Source organism: Salvelinus namaycush, chromosome 34 (assembly GCF_016432855.1).
Source record: "Salvelinus namaycush isolate Seneca chromosome 34, SaNama_1.0, whole genome shotgun sequence".
Taxonomy (NCBI): Eukaryota; Metazoa; Chordata; class Actinopteri; order Salmoniformes; family Salmonidae; genus Salvelinus; species Salvelinus namaycush.
This window is the reverse complement of record NC_052340.1, coordinates 4,513,639-4,528,598: the sequence shown is the minus strand read 5'-3', so window position 1 is coordinate 4,528,598 and position 14,960 is coordinate 4,513,639. Positions and strand designations below refer to the sequence as shown.

General features: G+C 43.6%; 1 protein-coding gene across 7 annotated transcripts; it reads left to right on the top strand.

Moving 5' to 3' along the window:
- The first annotated feature begins 961 nt into the window (after positions 1 to 961).
- LOC120028234 (NLR family member X1-like) lies at positions 962 to 14,186 on the top strand. 7 transcript variants are annotated; one of them, XM_038973395.1, is made up of 10 exons: positions 962 to 1,195; positions 7,892 to 7,975; positions 8,094 to 8,214; positions 8,377 to 8,428; positions 8,808 to 8,917; positions 9,318 to 9,946; positions 10,188 to 11,617; positions 12,447 to 12,533; positions 12,900 to 13,151; positions 13,447 to 14,186. In XM_038973395.1, exons 3-10 carry the CDS (start codon positions 8,115 to 8,117, stop codon positions 13,805 to 13,807), a joined length of 3,021 nt encoding a protein of 1,006 aa, XP_038829323.1. In that variant the 5' UTR covers positions 962 to 1,195; positions 7,892 to 7,975; positions 8,094 to 8,114; the 3' UTR covers positions 13,808 to 14,186. The 7 variants fall into 7 exon arrangements, with proteins under 7 accessions (XP_038829323.1, XP_038829328.1, XP_038829325.1 ...); XM_038973397.1 differs by lacking the exon at positions 962 to 1,195 and adding an exon at positions 7,126 to 7,545; XM_038973398.1 differs by lacking the exon at positions 962 to 1,195 and adding an exon at positions 7,126 to 7,545 and having other exon boundaries at positions 7,868 to 7,975.
- Positions 14,187 to 14,960: the final 774 nt, after the last annotated feature.

The window sequence follows — 14,960 nt, the reverse complement described above, 5'->3', positions numbered from 1 at the left end:
CAGGAGGAATGGGCCAAAATTCACCCAACTTATTGTGGGAAGCTTGTGGAAGGCTACCCGAAACGTTTGACCCAAGTTAAATAATTTAAAAGGCAATGCTACTAAATACTAATTGAGTATGTAAACTTCTGACCCACTGGGAATGTGATGAAAGAAATAAAGCTGAAATAAATCATTATCTCTACTATTATTCTGACATTTCACATTCTTAAAATAAAGTGGTGATCCTAACTGACCTAAAACAGGGAATCTTTACTAGGATTAAATGTCAGGAATTGTGAAAAACTGAGTTGAAATGTATTTGGCTAAGGTGTATGTAAACTTCCGACTCCAACTGTATATTGGCTGCGTCTGTCCTAGCTTGCTCATTACTGTCTTAATCAAAATTACGGATTGCCTCGAATCCGCTTGTCGTCCCCTTATGCCATAGTGTGTACATCTCAATTGTCAGTAGAAACCACATTTGTTTAAGCAAGTCAGCCATATCAGCTATGCTTTTTTCAAAGGCAGAGATATGAGACTGAATTACCTCTTTCACTGCCAGGCAAGGCTCTGCTGATAGCCAGGTGCAGCAGTGGTACGGTATTGGGCTTTATGTAGGCCCTAACAGTTTGTGGGTACCGTTTGTCACCGTCATAGTGGAATTAATGTATTGTTTAGTGTTGTGTTGCGTAGTGGCTTTGCTGGCATGCATCTAAAAAACATTTTGTTTGTTTGCCCCACCAAGATTTACATCGTAAAATCGCCACTGCATGTAGGCCTATTGGATTTGTTGGCATTAACTCGTTTACAAGACTCACAGTTTTAATAAGAAAGATGAAACATGTATTATGTTAAATTATAAAGTTAAAACGAGATTTATAGTAGAATGCATTTTTCACCCCAGATGCAGTACCCCTGTCTTGACTATATCCTCGGGTTAAAGAGCTGCCAGCCAGCCAAAGTAGGCTTCACCATGCTTTCTTGCACAAGGGTAATGGGCATCAGGCCGCTACATACTGACAGCACCATTTGTACACAGTCAGCTCAGCTGAGGAAGTGGTCTAGCCTACTTTGCGCCACATGAAAATTATTGCGGTCATATTTTCTTCTTCTGCACGAGCATTTTAGAACGGGCAAATCATTCCGGATGCTAGACCGAGTCAACAAAATATCTCGGGTATGTTATGATGACTGACTTCTTCTGAAAAGAGAGGTAAGCGATAGCATTAGCAACTCTGAATACGTTAGGCTATCTAATGGCTAAAATGATAAACTATTAAACGTCGTCGACTCAGTCAAGAAGGTTTTGGTAACCGTTTCAGTTTTTAGAAAAGCAACGTTCTATGCCTCAAACTTGGCTATGACTACGCTTCATTTCGCGACTTATTTTGTACGCATGTACGTTAACTAGGAACATTTTCTCTCCAAGGACACCGTCGTCAGGGCTGTCTGTCACTGTCTTTTTTTTTTAAATAATTTTTTATTTTTGGGGCTGTCTGTCACTGTCACCAGTCGACTGAGCTCTTTTTATGCCACGGAATATGTGTATTTCGCCATTGCACATATCTTTCATTGAGCAACAATGTAGCCTGTTTCGCTTGCCCACATTGCTACAATGTATCAAATCAGAATTGCTGGAGTGCGCATGGCACAGTTTTGTTGCGTAACTGGGGAATAGCCTACGATTCAGAATATAGGCTAACGTTTTTGCTCGTTGAAGCAGTTCTATCTACTGTACTTAGTGTCTCTCATTGGAGTGTCTCTCATGACAAGCTGAGTATCCCTCTGTTTATATCCAGATGCCTTGATACTACGAATATTTCCTGTAAAGAAATGAGGAATCACCCAGTTTACATTTGAATGACTATGCAAGGGGGCATTGAACTATGCCAATCAAATAAGGAGTGTGTCCCAAAAAAATACTATGCCCTTGTTCATGACTCACAGTTCCATTACATGTTACAGCGCTTGTTTACAGAAAATAGATTGAAGATGGAGGCGACCACCTGAGCTAGAATACAGCTCAGTAGTGAATTTCCATGAATAAAAAGTATAAAAATCCAAATATTGCAGGATATCCCGGTGTTCGGAGAATCAAACATAACTAAAAAATGTGCAGAAGTGTAGTTGGATGGAGGCACCCATGTATGGATCTGTGCAACACGAACTGTAGCAGTTTATCTTTTTTATTTGAAGGATTCTTTCTCGCTGATGAAAGATACAGGCCATTATGTGTCGAAAGTGGTATTGCAAGCAATGATTATTTACGTTTTTAAACGTTCAAACGCAGCGTCGAAATTGTAGTTCACATGAGCCAGTCGTGGGCGAAGCTAACTGCTGAAAACTGTAAGGAGAAGGCAGAATGCTGCCTTGAGTTTAAGAGCTACCAAATACTGTACCCGCCTACAGCAAAAGGGGCATTTGGTTTATGCATTGCAAACCTATATTTATTTTTTCTCTGCTTTATTCCTCCTGGTCCTTCCCAGGGGCGTCAATTGTGTATGGCCACACCATTCCAATCCCGATTAAAAGGCAAATACAGTTAATGATATTGGTAACTGGCTTTAGGACCATGCGGACGTCTGGGAGAGGGAGGGAAGGTTTGTATGGTTGGCTGGCTTTATGTAGAGCGCATCCATGCAGCTCCAATCAACAGCGGGATTTTTTTCTCAACACATTGTCAGTGGTGTGTGGGTAAAATCACTGGAGAAGCCAAGCCATAAAAAGAATCCATATTACAACCGATGTGTTGTGATAATTGCGTTGTTTCCACTATAACCTGTTAGTTCATATGCCTTGCCACCGTGATACATAAGCCTAAATGCGAGACAATAAGAATAAACAGTAACCACGTTTCCATCCACAGTTTTTATGCGAGTAAAGTAATACAGCATTAAAGAAATGTATGGCAGCTGTGATGGAAACAGTTAGTTTCGATACAACAGAATTTGTTCTTGTTCTGCTTGTTAGGATCATTTTGTGTCTGTAAAATTAATTATGCGAGAAATGCCAGTGGAAACGCCTTTATGTGCAAATATTGATATAATAACCATCATATCAAAGTTCACTTGGAGTAACGTGTTGATATGGTGTGTGGTCCTCCTCCCACTATGACTGAAAACCATGCAGTTTACTAGGCTACAGATGAAATAACTTATGAACATTAGGGATGCACTGATATGACATTTTTGGCAGATACCGATATTCAATATTTTCCTTGCCAAAAAAACAATACCGATATTTACCATTTTTGCGTCCTTTTAAGCATTCTAGTACAGTTCAATAGTTAACACACACACATGGACGCAGCGGTCTAAGTCACTGAATCTCAGTTCAGAGGCTTCACTACAGTCCCTGGTTTGAATCCAGGCTGTATCACATCCGGCTGTGATTGGGAGTCTCATAGGGCGGCGCACAATTACCCAGCGTTGTCCGGGTTTGGCCGGGGTAGGCCGTCATTGTAAATAAACATTTGTTCTTAACTGACTTGCCTAGTTAAATAAAGGTTACACACACACACACCACACCAAAAGTTATTTTGTTTGCATTTACGTATGTCCCCATTACCAGAAAACATAATAAAAACCTATTTCTTTCACTTACTTGCTGTGCTGCTTCGTTGTTCATTTGTTCAGTCGTTTCATTCTCAACCTGGATTTCATCATACATGTCAAGCCGCGAAGTTTCAGCTCTGTCTGTCCATGGCCTCTCTTCCTCGGTGCGCACTGTCACTGTGTCCTTTTCCATCTTGTCCAGCTGTGTATGTAACATTTCACGTAAACCCTGTTTCTTGTCTGCATCGAAGTAGCAGTCCTTGTACCTAGCATCGAGGTGGAAATGTTTTTCTTACGAAGCCACTCCTTCGTTGCCCAGGCGGTGTGTTTGGGATCATTGTCATGCTGAAAGACCCAGCCACGTTTCATCTTCAATGCCCTTGTTGATGGAAGGAGGTTTTCACTCAAAATCTCACGATACATGGCCCCATTCATTCTTTCCTTTACACGGATCAGTCGTCCTGGTCCCTTTGCAGAAAAACAGCCCCAAAGCATGATGTTTCCACCCCCATGCTTCACAGTAGGTATGGTGTTCTTTGGATGCAACTCAGCATTCTTTGTCCTCCAAACACGACGAGTTGAGTTTTTACCAAAAAGTTATATTTTGGTTTCATCTGACCATATGACATTCTCCTAATCTTCTTCTGGATCATCCAAATGCTCTCTAGCAAACTTCAGACGGGCCTGGACATGTACTGGCTTAAGCAGGGGGACACGTCTGGCACTGCAGGATTTGAGTCCCTGGCGGCGTAGTGTGTTACTGATGGTAGGCTTTGTTACTTTGGTCCCAGCTCTCTGCAGGTCATTCACTAGGTCCCCCCGTGTGGTTCTGGGATTTTTGCTCACCGTTCTTGTGATCATTTTGACCCCACGGGGTGAGATCTTGCGTGGAGCCCCAGATCGAGGGAGATTATCAGTGGTCTTGTATGTCTTCCATTTCCTAATAATTGCTCCCACAGTTGACTTCTTCAAACCAAGCTGCTTACCTATTGCAGATTCAGTCTTACCAGCCTGGTGCAGGTCTACAATTTTGTTTCTGGTGTCCTTTGACAGCTCTTTGGTCTTGGCCATAGTGGAGTTTGGAGTGTGACTGTTTGAGGTTGTGGACAGGTGTCTTTTATACTGATAACAAGTTCAAACAGGTGCCATTAATAGAGGTAACGAGTGGAGGACAGAGGAGCCTCTTAAAGAAGAAGTTACAGGTCTGTGAAAGCCAGAAATCTTGCTTGTTTGTAGGTGAACAAATACTTATTTTCCACCATAATTTGCAAATAAATTCATTAAAAATCCTACAATGTGATTTTCTTTTCTCATTTTGTCTATGATGACAATTACAGGCCTCTCTCATCTTTTTAAGTGGGAGAACTTGCACAATTGGTGGCTGACTAAATACTTTTTTGCCCCACTATCTCGCTGAGATTTTCCTATTCTTTCAAATGACTGCTCGACTTGAACTTGTTTAGTTGTTGGAAGTGTGCGCTTAGTATCTTTCTGCTTTTGTTCTGTGTAGCGCTGTATTTTTGGTGGCATCATTACATCATCTACTTACGTTAAATAGGTATGCACGTCAGCTTTGACATTGGTTTTGCACATCGGCGTTAAACTAGACGTCAGGCCGATGTTGGCATTTTTAGCTACCGATATATCGTGCATCCCTAATGAACATCACAGGGGTGGTGGAAGTCCACTGTGATCTTGATACTCCTTTGCAATAAATATCGAGGGTCTTATTCTGGTGACATGATTATCGATGCTTGACATCCGTTTGACAAATGCAAATATTCTTGCCCTTATCATAATAATCTCAGACTATACCTGCACAGCCTACCCGTGCTGTATCTGCGAGCTGTTGGCTAGAGCGCAGGTGCCAGGACCAAAAGTAGGCAAGCCAGGGGGGGAAAAAGCCATAATTATTGCAACCTATGTGTTGTGATAATTGCGTTGTTTGCTCTATAAATTGTTAGTTCATACAGGCCTAAGGCGGAGACAATAAGAAGACACAGTGGCAGAATAAATTCAACCATATCTTTGTTTCATCGCAAAAACCGGAGAGAAACATCTGTCTGGTTAAGTCCACAAAACATATTGCATGTAACAAACAGTTACATGCCCTACAGCATAGTCAAGCAAGTACATTTCCCCGTTATTTTCAGACTACTAAACAACTACTGATTTTGAAGCATGGAGAGTTTTCGCAAAGAAACCAGGCCTCCATTAATCCAGCACCATTTCAACTTTAACATAGACTAAGCATAGGTGATTCGATTAATACAGTGACAACTAAAAGATATCAAAAACTATTTAGTCCAATCAACGTAAACTAAATATGATGTGGCTGTCCATGGTACTGATTTCTGTGTGTGTGTGTGTGTGTGTGTGTGTGTTTGCAAGTAGAAAAAACTTGATTCACCCTACTTGTTGAGATAAGTCAGCAATGCCATCCTCCTCTTTCATGTTGCCTAAATGGTCTATGACTCTGTCATACAGTACATGCTTTTGGTTTTTGTTCTAGGCTACCAGGCTAAAATGCTTGCTTGCTAGCCTAACTTCCTTTCATGGGCAACAATGTGCCAGGCCTACTACATTTAGCTACATGTTGAACTTCCATCATCGCAGGCCAGGGGCACAATGTATACATTTGTGGTTGGATCACAATCGCCATTATAATCATTAGCCAGTGTGGAGAATTAAGTAAAACCACAAGTCCAAATCCCCTTCTCCATCCATGGCTAATTTAGGAATGGGCCAATTTTAGCTAGCCACCCACCGGATCGCAACAACACAACGAGATGCAATGACGTTTGGCTTCTGATGTGATTGGTGTGAAGCCAAATCCAAACTGGCTCCCCTTGACACTTTTTTCTTTTTTTGGTGCACCAGGACCATTCACAGCTGAGGTCACTTAGTTTAGCTCAACACTGATTGGCTATTATTTAATATATTTTTTTATCAAGGGAGGCCAAATGCTCGCTGGCTTCCGTTGCATTTAATGCTACGGGCAGGAACAATGTCATACTGTTTATGACCAGAAAGCATCAGGTAGAGGGGCTACACATACTGAGATAGAGGGGCGTTGTTTCGTTCGCTCGGATGCTTTCTCCGGTGAGATACATTCAGACTCCTGCTAATTGAACGACATTTATGAAACACATTGAGGAGAGACAAAAGATACATTATTTAGTCTTTTTAAAAGTTTGTTCTTAGTAAAATGTTTTGGGGGAGCCTGGCTTCCCTTGGCATCCATGAATACACGACACTGCACATTGCAGAGGTAAACGATGGCTGTAGTAGATGGCTTTGGCTAGGTTACTGCTGTTTGCCGTGACACTTTTCCATACCCTAGCTTTAGCTGAAATGACAACCCTGTGACCTTGTCCTTTAACACAGATAATGTAAACGTCTTATGGGGCACACCAGTGCATTAATAGACTCAGACTGCAGAAGAGGCTGGTGGTAGGAGCTATAAGAAGACGGGCTCATTGTAATGGCTGGAAATGAATAAATGGAACCGAGTCAAACATGTGGTTTCCATTTGTTTGATTCCGTTCCATTAATTCCATTCCAGACATTACAATGAGCCGTCCTCCTATAGCTCCTCCCACAAGCCTCCTCTGATAGACTGCCCATATGTTCCAAAATTGTTGACCTTCCTACGGAGAGTGGCTGAGATTCCATGCATTGAGGGAGGACAAAAGAGAGTGGGAGAGGGATAGGTGGATAAATGAAAAAGGGGAGGGCCTTACACAGTGTAAATTAGCTGTGCTGAGTAGGGATTGGACACGGGGAATGGTGTGGTGGTTTGGGAGAAGACTGTTCCGGGCCTCTCTCACATTGCCTCTAGGAGTGCATATCTCTTATTGCTGTCATGACTCAGCTTGTCTGGCCAGTCAAGAGCAAGCAGCTGGAAAGTGGAGCAGCACAGTCTAGCCTATTAGCTACATGTCTGATCCTGAGAGAACACAGAGGAAACACATTGGGACTGGGACAAACTTTTCATAGGGTTGGATGGGTATAGTGTTTCCTTTCCTACATGTGTGTATGAATGCTTTTTAGTGAAATTATATTTGTGTGAATATGCTAATACCCGAGTGATAACCTACTGGGCACACATTGGTTGAATCAACAGTGTTTCCACATAATTTCGATTAAATTCCGTTGAACCAACATGGAATAGACGTTGAATTGACGTCTGTGCCCAGTGGGAACTAACACTTACTTAGCTTCGATGTAACCAAGAGAGTGTTGACAATGTCAAAAACACTTACTGTGTCATTGACTTAGTAGGTGACGTTGTGCTTTTTGGAGGTCATTGATATGATATACTGCACTAGGTTGAGTGTCATGTTGCGTTGAAGGTTCACGTTAAACTACGGTAAACCAAGACCCACGGGAAACAGAGACTGTTTACGTTTCCTCAAGATGTAAACTAGTTGGAACAGGTGAGTCATGCATTCAAGTTTTCTTCTGAATAAATGACGTTGTTTCCTTGTAACCAAATGAATCAATGAAATTGGAGACAGTTATTGGCTCATTGACTGATTTGCTTTCCTTTGACAGTGTTGAAAGCCTACTAGGAGGATGTGGCAGTGTTGGATCGGCTCAGGGGTCCTCAGGAGGAGATGGCGAGGCACTCTCAATGATGTACTTCCCAAATCTAACATCTCTATTTCACAAAGAGGTGAGAAAAACGGTGTCTGTGTAGCATAACAGTATTGTTATGTCTGTATAACAATTGTAATAAATTGAGTGAGGGAGGGAATATTTACAGCATACTGTATGTATTATGTATTCCTTATAACCACTGAGAATTATATGGCGTAGTGACTGTGTTTGTCTTCAGATGTGAATCTCAGCAGAGTCCTCACTTATAGGAAGATGAGCTCATGTCACAGGTGAGTCAACATTCTCTTCTACAGACGTGCACATTTGACAGAAACACCAAACCAACTACTCATTACCCGGACATTGACATTTTACAGTTCCACCCCTACATACAGTGTAGATAGACAACACATAGGGGCAGTTTCCTGGATACAGATGAAGCCTAATACTGGACTAAAAAGCATTTTTTAATGGCAATTCTCCATTGAGCTTGCTTTTTAGTCCAGGACTAGGCTTAATCTGTGTCCAGGAAACCTTAAAGTGCTAGTCTTAGTGCTCGATCAGTATTGTGTGTGTGTGTGTGTCCTGGAGACTTGCTACCTGTTGTGACACGTAAGTAGAGAAATAGTCAGTGTTGTTGAGTGAGCCTCTCTGTGTCCACCCCCACAGACAGCTGAGGCTTCCAGGAGGACTATGGAGGAGGTTGAAATCCTCCTCCTATTCAGCCAGTGGATTTCATTCAAGTTTTTTTTGCTCCAGTCTAGTCCATAATCAAACAGGTAAACCGAGTTTGTACATATGTCCCATCACTTAAGGTTGAAGTCTGGTCCTCGTAATTCACACCATCTGTCGTGTAGGTCCCCGCTATGTATTAGGAACTATAAGGAAAATAAGTATGCAATAAACTGACAAGTATTAAAAAGCAAAAACAAGTAAGAGCAAAGTGGTAAGTGTTCCATAACTGCATGTTCCTTACTGTTCTGTACTTACTGGTCTGTTATAGGGTGGTTACATAGATTATAAGAAGATAGTTAATCCTACTGTAGGTAATGTGTGGCCATACTAATCCTTTAACGAGAGGTTTTGGCATAGGTATTTCAGTAATCTTGGTGGTCTTGATAATTCAAGAGAATGTGTTCGTTCATTGCTGTGTTTAAATACTGGTCCTTTCCTTCACAGATCCCATTGAGATCCACAAGAAGAAGTTGACCTTATGGTTCAGCCACCTACCTCAGGAAGAGAAGCAATTCGGGGGCTACTTCACCCCCGAGACCATGCACGTGGAGCCACTCATCCTGGAGAGGAAGCCAGAAGAGAGGAAAGGGCCCTTAATCACCCCCCTCCTCAAGCCATCCCAGGCCCCCCAGAGCGACTCGGTCACCGTGGAGCAGCTCTTTGAGCCCACTCAGCAAGGAGGCAGGGAGCGGGGCCTTAACGTGCTGCTGTACGGGGCGGTCGGGACAGGGAAGAGCACAGTGGTGCGGAAGCTGGTTCTAGACTGGTGTGCCGGGCTCACTTTGACCCAGTTCAAACTACTGGTGCCCTTCTCCTGCGAGGACCTCTCCCAGTTATCCAAGTCCACATCTTTGAGAGACCTAGTCAGCAGGAAATACCTGCACCTGAAAAAGATCCCCATGCTGAGTGGAGAGAGCGACCAGGCCAAGGATGTGCTGTTTCTGTTTAACGGCATGGAGAAGATGAAACTGGACTTCCGCATTAGTGCCACAGAGCTGTGCAGCGACCCCAACGAGGCCCTCCCATCCGGGGCAGTGGTGGTGAACCTGCTCAGGAAGTACCTGCTGCCTGAGGTAAGGGCCCACAACCTACATTTAGTCAGTTACATACAGTAAAATGTGCTGTGTGCTAAGGAAAGTGCTGTTTGAGCAATGCAGATGCTGCCATAAAATCAAACAGAAAAATACAGTATGTTACCATTCAAGGTTATCAACTTCAATCAGGTTCAGTATGTCTATTTCCAACCCCAGTAAGTTGTGATGAAACATTTTTAGTAATGTACATGTATTGATCATTTAACTCAATTTTTTTTAGGCCAGTATTTTGGTCACCACCAGGTTGTCTGCCCTTGACCACATCCCTACAAAGTATGTGAAACGCTATGCACAGATATATGGCTTTAATGACCCAGATCGCCAGCGAGCATATTTCACAAGCCGACTGCTGCAACAGATTGGAGAGAAGCCGAGAAACCAGGAGGCCCACTCCCTCATCGAGCTGCTTTACCTCAACCTACAGAGGGAGAGCCAGTTGGCGGCCGCCTGCTTTTTACCTTCCTATTGCTGGCTGACTTGTGCCATCCTCCACTTTTTACATTTCACCGACGCACAGGCACCCATACGTACGCTAACTGGTATCTATACCAGCTTTCTGAGACTCAACTTTGGAGGGGAGGTGCTGGACATGGGTGGGGCTGTATCTTCTCCAGATGACCAGAACTCATTGATGCTCTATGTAGTCCGCACTGTGGGCAAACTGGCCTTTGACGGCGTCTCCAAAAAGCGCACTTCCTTCTCCGAGGAGGAACTGGAACAGTTTGTGGGGGGTAAGACCAAAACAGATGAGGAACTGCGTCAGCTGGCCGTGTTCCGCACTGACGTCCTCGACTTCTTCCTGGTGCCCTGCGTCGAGACCAAAGGGTCAGAGCTTGATGAAAAGGAGAAGCGCTACGTGTTTGCCATTCCCGCCATGCAAGAGTACCTGGCTGCCCTGTACGTCGTCCTCGGCGAGAACAAGACGGCTCTGGAGAAACTAAGCAAAGAGGTGACTGTGGTCATCGGCCAAGTGGGCGAAGATGTCAACACCCTCATCAGCATCATCTCCAAGTTCATCCCCCTCAGGGTCTTTGCTGTTTTCAACCTGCTCAAGCTCTTTCCCAGCCTGTTTGAAAAGATCAGCAGCCGCAGCAAGGGCCGCATCGCCCGCACCATGGCGGCAGAGATGTTCCGCAGCGAGGACAGCTTCAACGAGGACGTGCTGGACCAAGTGGAGCAGAGCCTGCTGGGAGTTCACGGCCCCCAGCCCCAGGAGCGCCTGGACAGCCGGGCCTTCGAGCTCTACCCTATCTTCATGGGCGGCCTGCTTCACTACGAGAACCGGGTTCTGCTGGAGCAGCTGGGCTGCAGCATCAAGAGCACCACGGTGGCTCAGATCACACGGACCCTCAAGAGGCACTTGGCGGCGGAGATCGTGAAGTGGCAGCCCCCTGAGGAGCTCATGGACCTGCTGGTGCTCCTCTACGAGTTCCAGAATCCCCGGCTCACGGCAGAGGTCCTGCTCTCCATCCGCAGCATCAAGCTGTCCACCGTGCGCATGACGCCCCTCAAATGCTTTATTCTGAGCTCTGTGCTGGCCTGCGCACCCACGAGGTACCACCTGGAGGAGCTGGACCTTTCTTCCTGTCACCTGACCAACGACCTGCTGACCATGCTGTGGCCCGCCTTCCGCCACACGCACAACCTCAAGTGAGAGAAGGTTTGATTTGTGGGCCTTTAGTCAAGTAAACTTTTTTTTGTTAGGATCTATTTATTATTTTTTTTACAAAGTTCTCACCAACTCACAAGATTGACCTCTTGTATCTGTCCATGGTAACAGTCACTACTTACCACAGTAAAAAGGTCATATTACTAGTGTATTTTTACCTACTACGTTACATATACCCTCGGTTCACCTCATTGAATTATGTTATCATTTTCAGAATACAGGTGGTAAATCTAAGTGGAACCAAAGCCTTAACACTCCAAATATTAGCCTTTTATTGCTAGTTAATGTTTGCGAGGGAGGCCTTAAAATCATTAATTGCCAAGTGACATATCAGGTCCCTAACTTGATCCTTCAAGTAACATTCATGGGTTCATTCATGGTATTATAGCCTAAATATGTTTGACTTGCTGCATAAAAAGTGTACTCCCTGTGGGCATTGAGAACAGGGTATTTTCATGCTATTAAAGGAAGGAGCATTGGTAGTAAAGGGAGACTTTATTACCCATAATATATCCTTTATCTATTTTAGTGTTATCAGGTTATTCAGTCTGGCCTGCTTTTTGGTTGTGGTTGTAAAAAAAAAAAAAGCATGGTGTTACTTCATTAAGAATTGCAACATGGAGTTGTTGTGTTCAATGTCTTTTTAATCTGGAGTTCACAAGTTTAAAAGGAGTGTAATCTGTGTTCAATCTTTGTATTTAATAGTTGTTCTATTGACAGTACCTGAGGTTCGTGGATTGCAGGCTAACGCATGTGTGTGGGCGTGTGTTTGTGATAGCTGTGTATGCTTTTTTTCTCCGTTGTCTTCAGTCTCCAGTTTAATAGCCTGGGTCCTGAGTCCTGCATTCTCCTGAGAGATCTACTACTTGAACCCAACAGTACTATTAGATCTCTACAGTAAGACGCTGACTCTTTACCAAGCTTATGGCCTTATTGCCTTTTCTATGGCTCAAAAAGGTAGGTATTGGTAATAATAAAAAATTAACTCATCAATGGAATGTACCACTTACCTTAAGTATGATAACTAATACTTTATCAGTAAATATTGCCATATTTATTTGCTTTGGTCAGAAAGGGACAATTTCTCTCATTTGAGAATTTGCTCACTTTACACTTCAAATAAGAGATGTACTGTATGTAAAACTCCCACATTGTCCAAATGAGGGTTGGTCTAATGTCGAACTAACAGACATGCTGCTTCAACCAGCCTTCACTTGTCCAGTCTGAATGCTGATACAGTGCCCTGTGACTGTCCCTCTGTAGCCTGTGTGATAATCCGCTGTCAGAGTCCGGGGCTCGCTGTCTGCTGGACGCCCTGCTAGGGAACCAGTCTCTCAGACAGCTGTCCCTGATGCACACGGGCATGGGCGACAAGGGGGCCTGCGAGCTGGCCGAGAGGCTCAACCATCACACGGGCCTGCAGGAGCTCAACGTGGCCTACAACAACATCGGGGACAACGCTGCTCTGACCCTGGTGGACGCCTGCAGAGAGCACCCCAGCATCCACACTGTGCAGTAAGCTAAGCAGCACCGTACCCACATGTCCTGGAATTACAGTATATGGGGTTAGGCGGGGCAATAAATTGTTCTGTGGGGGCCAGATTTAGCTCGTGGGCCAACAGTTGCAGACTCCTATATACACACAAAAAATGAACTTGCATGACTCGACCACTATGGTTTCTATGATACTTTTATTTAGTTTATTTTCTTTTCATCATGCACTTATTATGCATCGTCTTTGTATGAAGTGGCGTTTGAATGTGTCTATATGTAGGTTATGTGTATACATCTATTCCATTGTGTTCGACAGCTTGTACCTGAATCCTCTCAGCAATGTGGGGAAGCAGTCCTTGTACGTACGAGGAGTCCCGCCGGAGCAGGGCGGCACGGGGCGGCGCGTGAAGGTGCTGGCCTCGGTCACCGAGGGCTCGAACATCTCGGAGGACTGGCACCCCATTCTGAGCGTCATCAGTAAGAACGCCTCGTCCTGGGAGCGCGAACGCGTCAGGGAACAGCTGCAGATCTTCCTCCGAGACCTGGAGTGGGGTAGGAAGCAGGCACCAAGCTTCTGGAAAAAGATGCACTTCCGCAGGGTGGAGAAGGGCGTCAGGCAGACGCTGCAGATGATTCAGAAGGACATCCCGACGAGGACCGGTGGGAGTACCAAGTAATGTTCAAGCAATGTCTGCGTTTTTTATTTTTATCATGAGCCATGATGTTCCAGTCTTCCAGTCTTTCAACCAGAGCATAAACCCACGTATCCATCGCCTTGAAGAAATGTAGCAAGTGAGAAGTGGGACAGCCAAATCTATGCAAAAATGAATTGAATAAAATATGAAATTGTATGAAACTGAAAGTGTCCTTTTCAAGACTACGTAGGAATGTGTTGCATAATCAGTTATGCAGAATTATGCACATAGCCATATTTGTTTTGGGCCTCCTTATGTACCTGTGTGCAAAATGTGTAGTATCTTGTATTTTCTCCCTATTTTTTGCTTGGGGACGTCTGTTCGTGTTGAATAAATATATTCAGGTAGGTTTAAAAGGAAATGCGTTCCGTTTGTGTTTATTATTAAGTGTTTTTCTGTTTTTAATAGGAACAATCAGTTGATAAAGTCAACATGGATTGATACTTGAAAATACATCTAGTGTTGCATGTACTGTCGAAAGCCATTGGTTGCAACACTTTTCTATTACATTTACTAGATGAAATGCTCAAAGCAATGGCTTCAATGTCCTCATGGGACTTAAAAACATTTAGATTTTTTTAATAGCAGGCTGTGTGCTGTGCTGCATCAAACAATTTGCTTACTCAATTTGCTTACTCACTTACCTATTGATGTACTTGAAGGTTGTCCTTCATTCATTTGTACTGGATACTATTTTGTGTGATAGAATTGAATAGGTTATTCAGTGCTTGTATTGGAAATGATAGACTTTTAGACTGTTTTGCTCTAGCACAGGATAGAGGAGCAATGTGAATCTGTTGTATGTGTGCTTTGATTCAATTAATTTAAATTAAAAAGACCAAATCAATATCATTACGGTAAGTCCATTTTGAAATTCATTACATCAGGTTTAGAATGGACAATGATGTACTCGAGGTCCCCACACCAACACATTTAAATCATACCCCTAACCTAGATCCTCATAGTATTTCCAGATAGGCTCATTGCTGTTTTAGTCTCATTGTGCCCATAATCAACCATTATTTCACCTGCAGTGTAGTACTCATGACCCCAATGGCCTTACATCGACAGTATAGTCAATACATTCAACTTGTTGGTATCAACTCAAGAGTTGTTCAAGCTCGTAAACCATTGT

Excerpts from the sequence above, each read along its gene's own strand:
- LOC120028234 (XM_038973400.1), top strand. The coding sequence starts at position 8,115 with ATGTGGCAGTGTTGGATCGGCTCAGGGGTCCTCAGGAGGAGATGGCGA. Across the intron at positions 8,429-8,807 it reads AAGATGAGCTCATGTCACAG|ACAGCTGAGGCTTCCAGGAG; the intron begins GTGAGTCAACAT and ends CCACCCCCACAG. Across the intron at positions 13,152-13,446 it reads CCCAGCATCCACACTGTGCA|CTTGTACCTGAATCCTCTCA; the intron begins GTAAGCTAAGCA and ends TGTGTTCGACAG.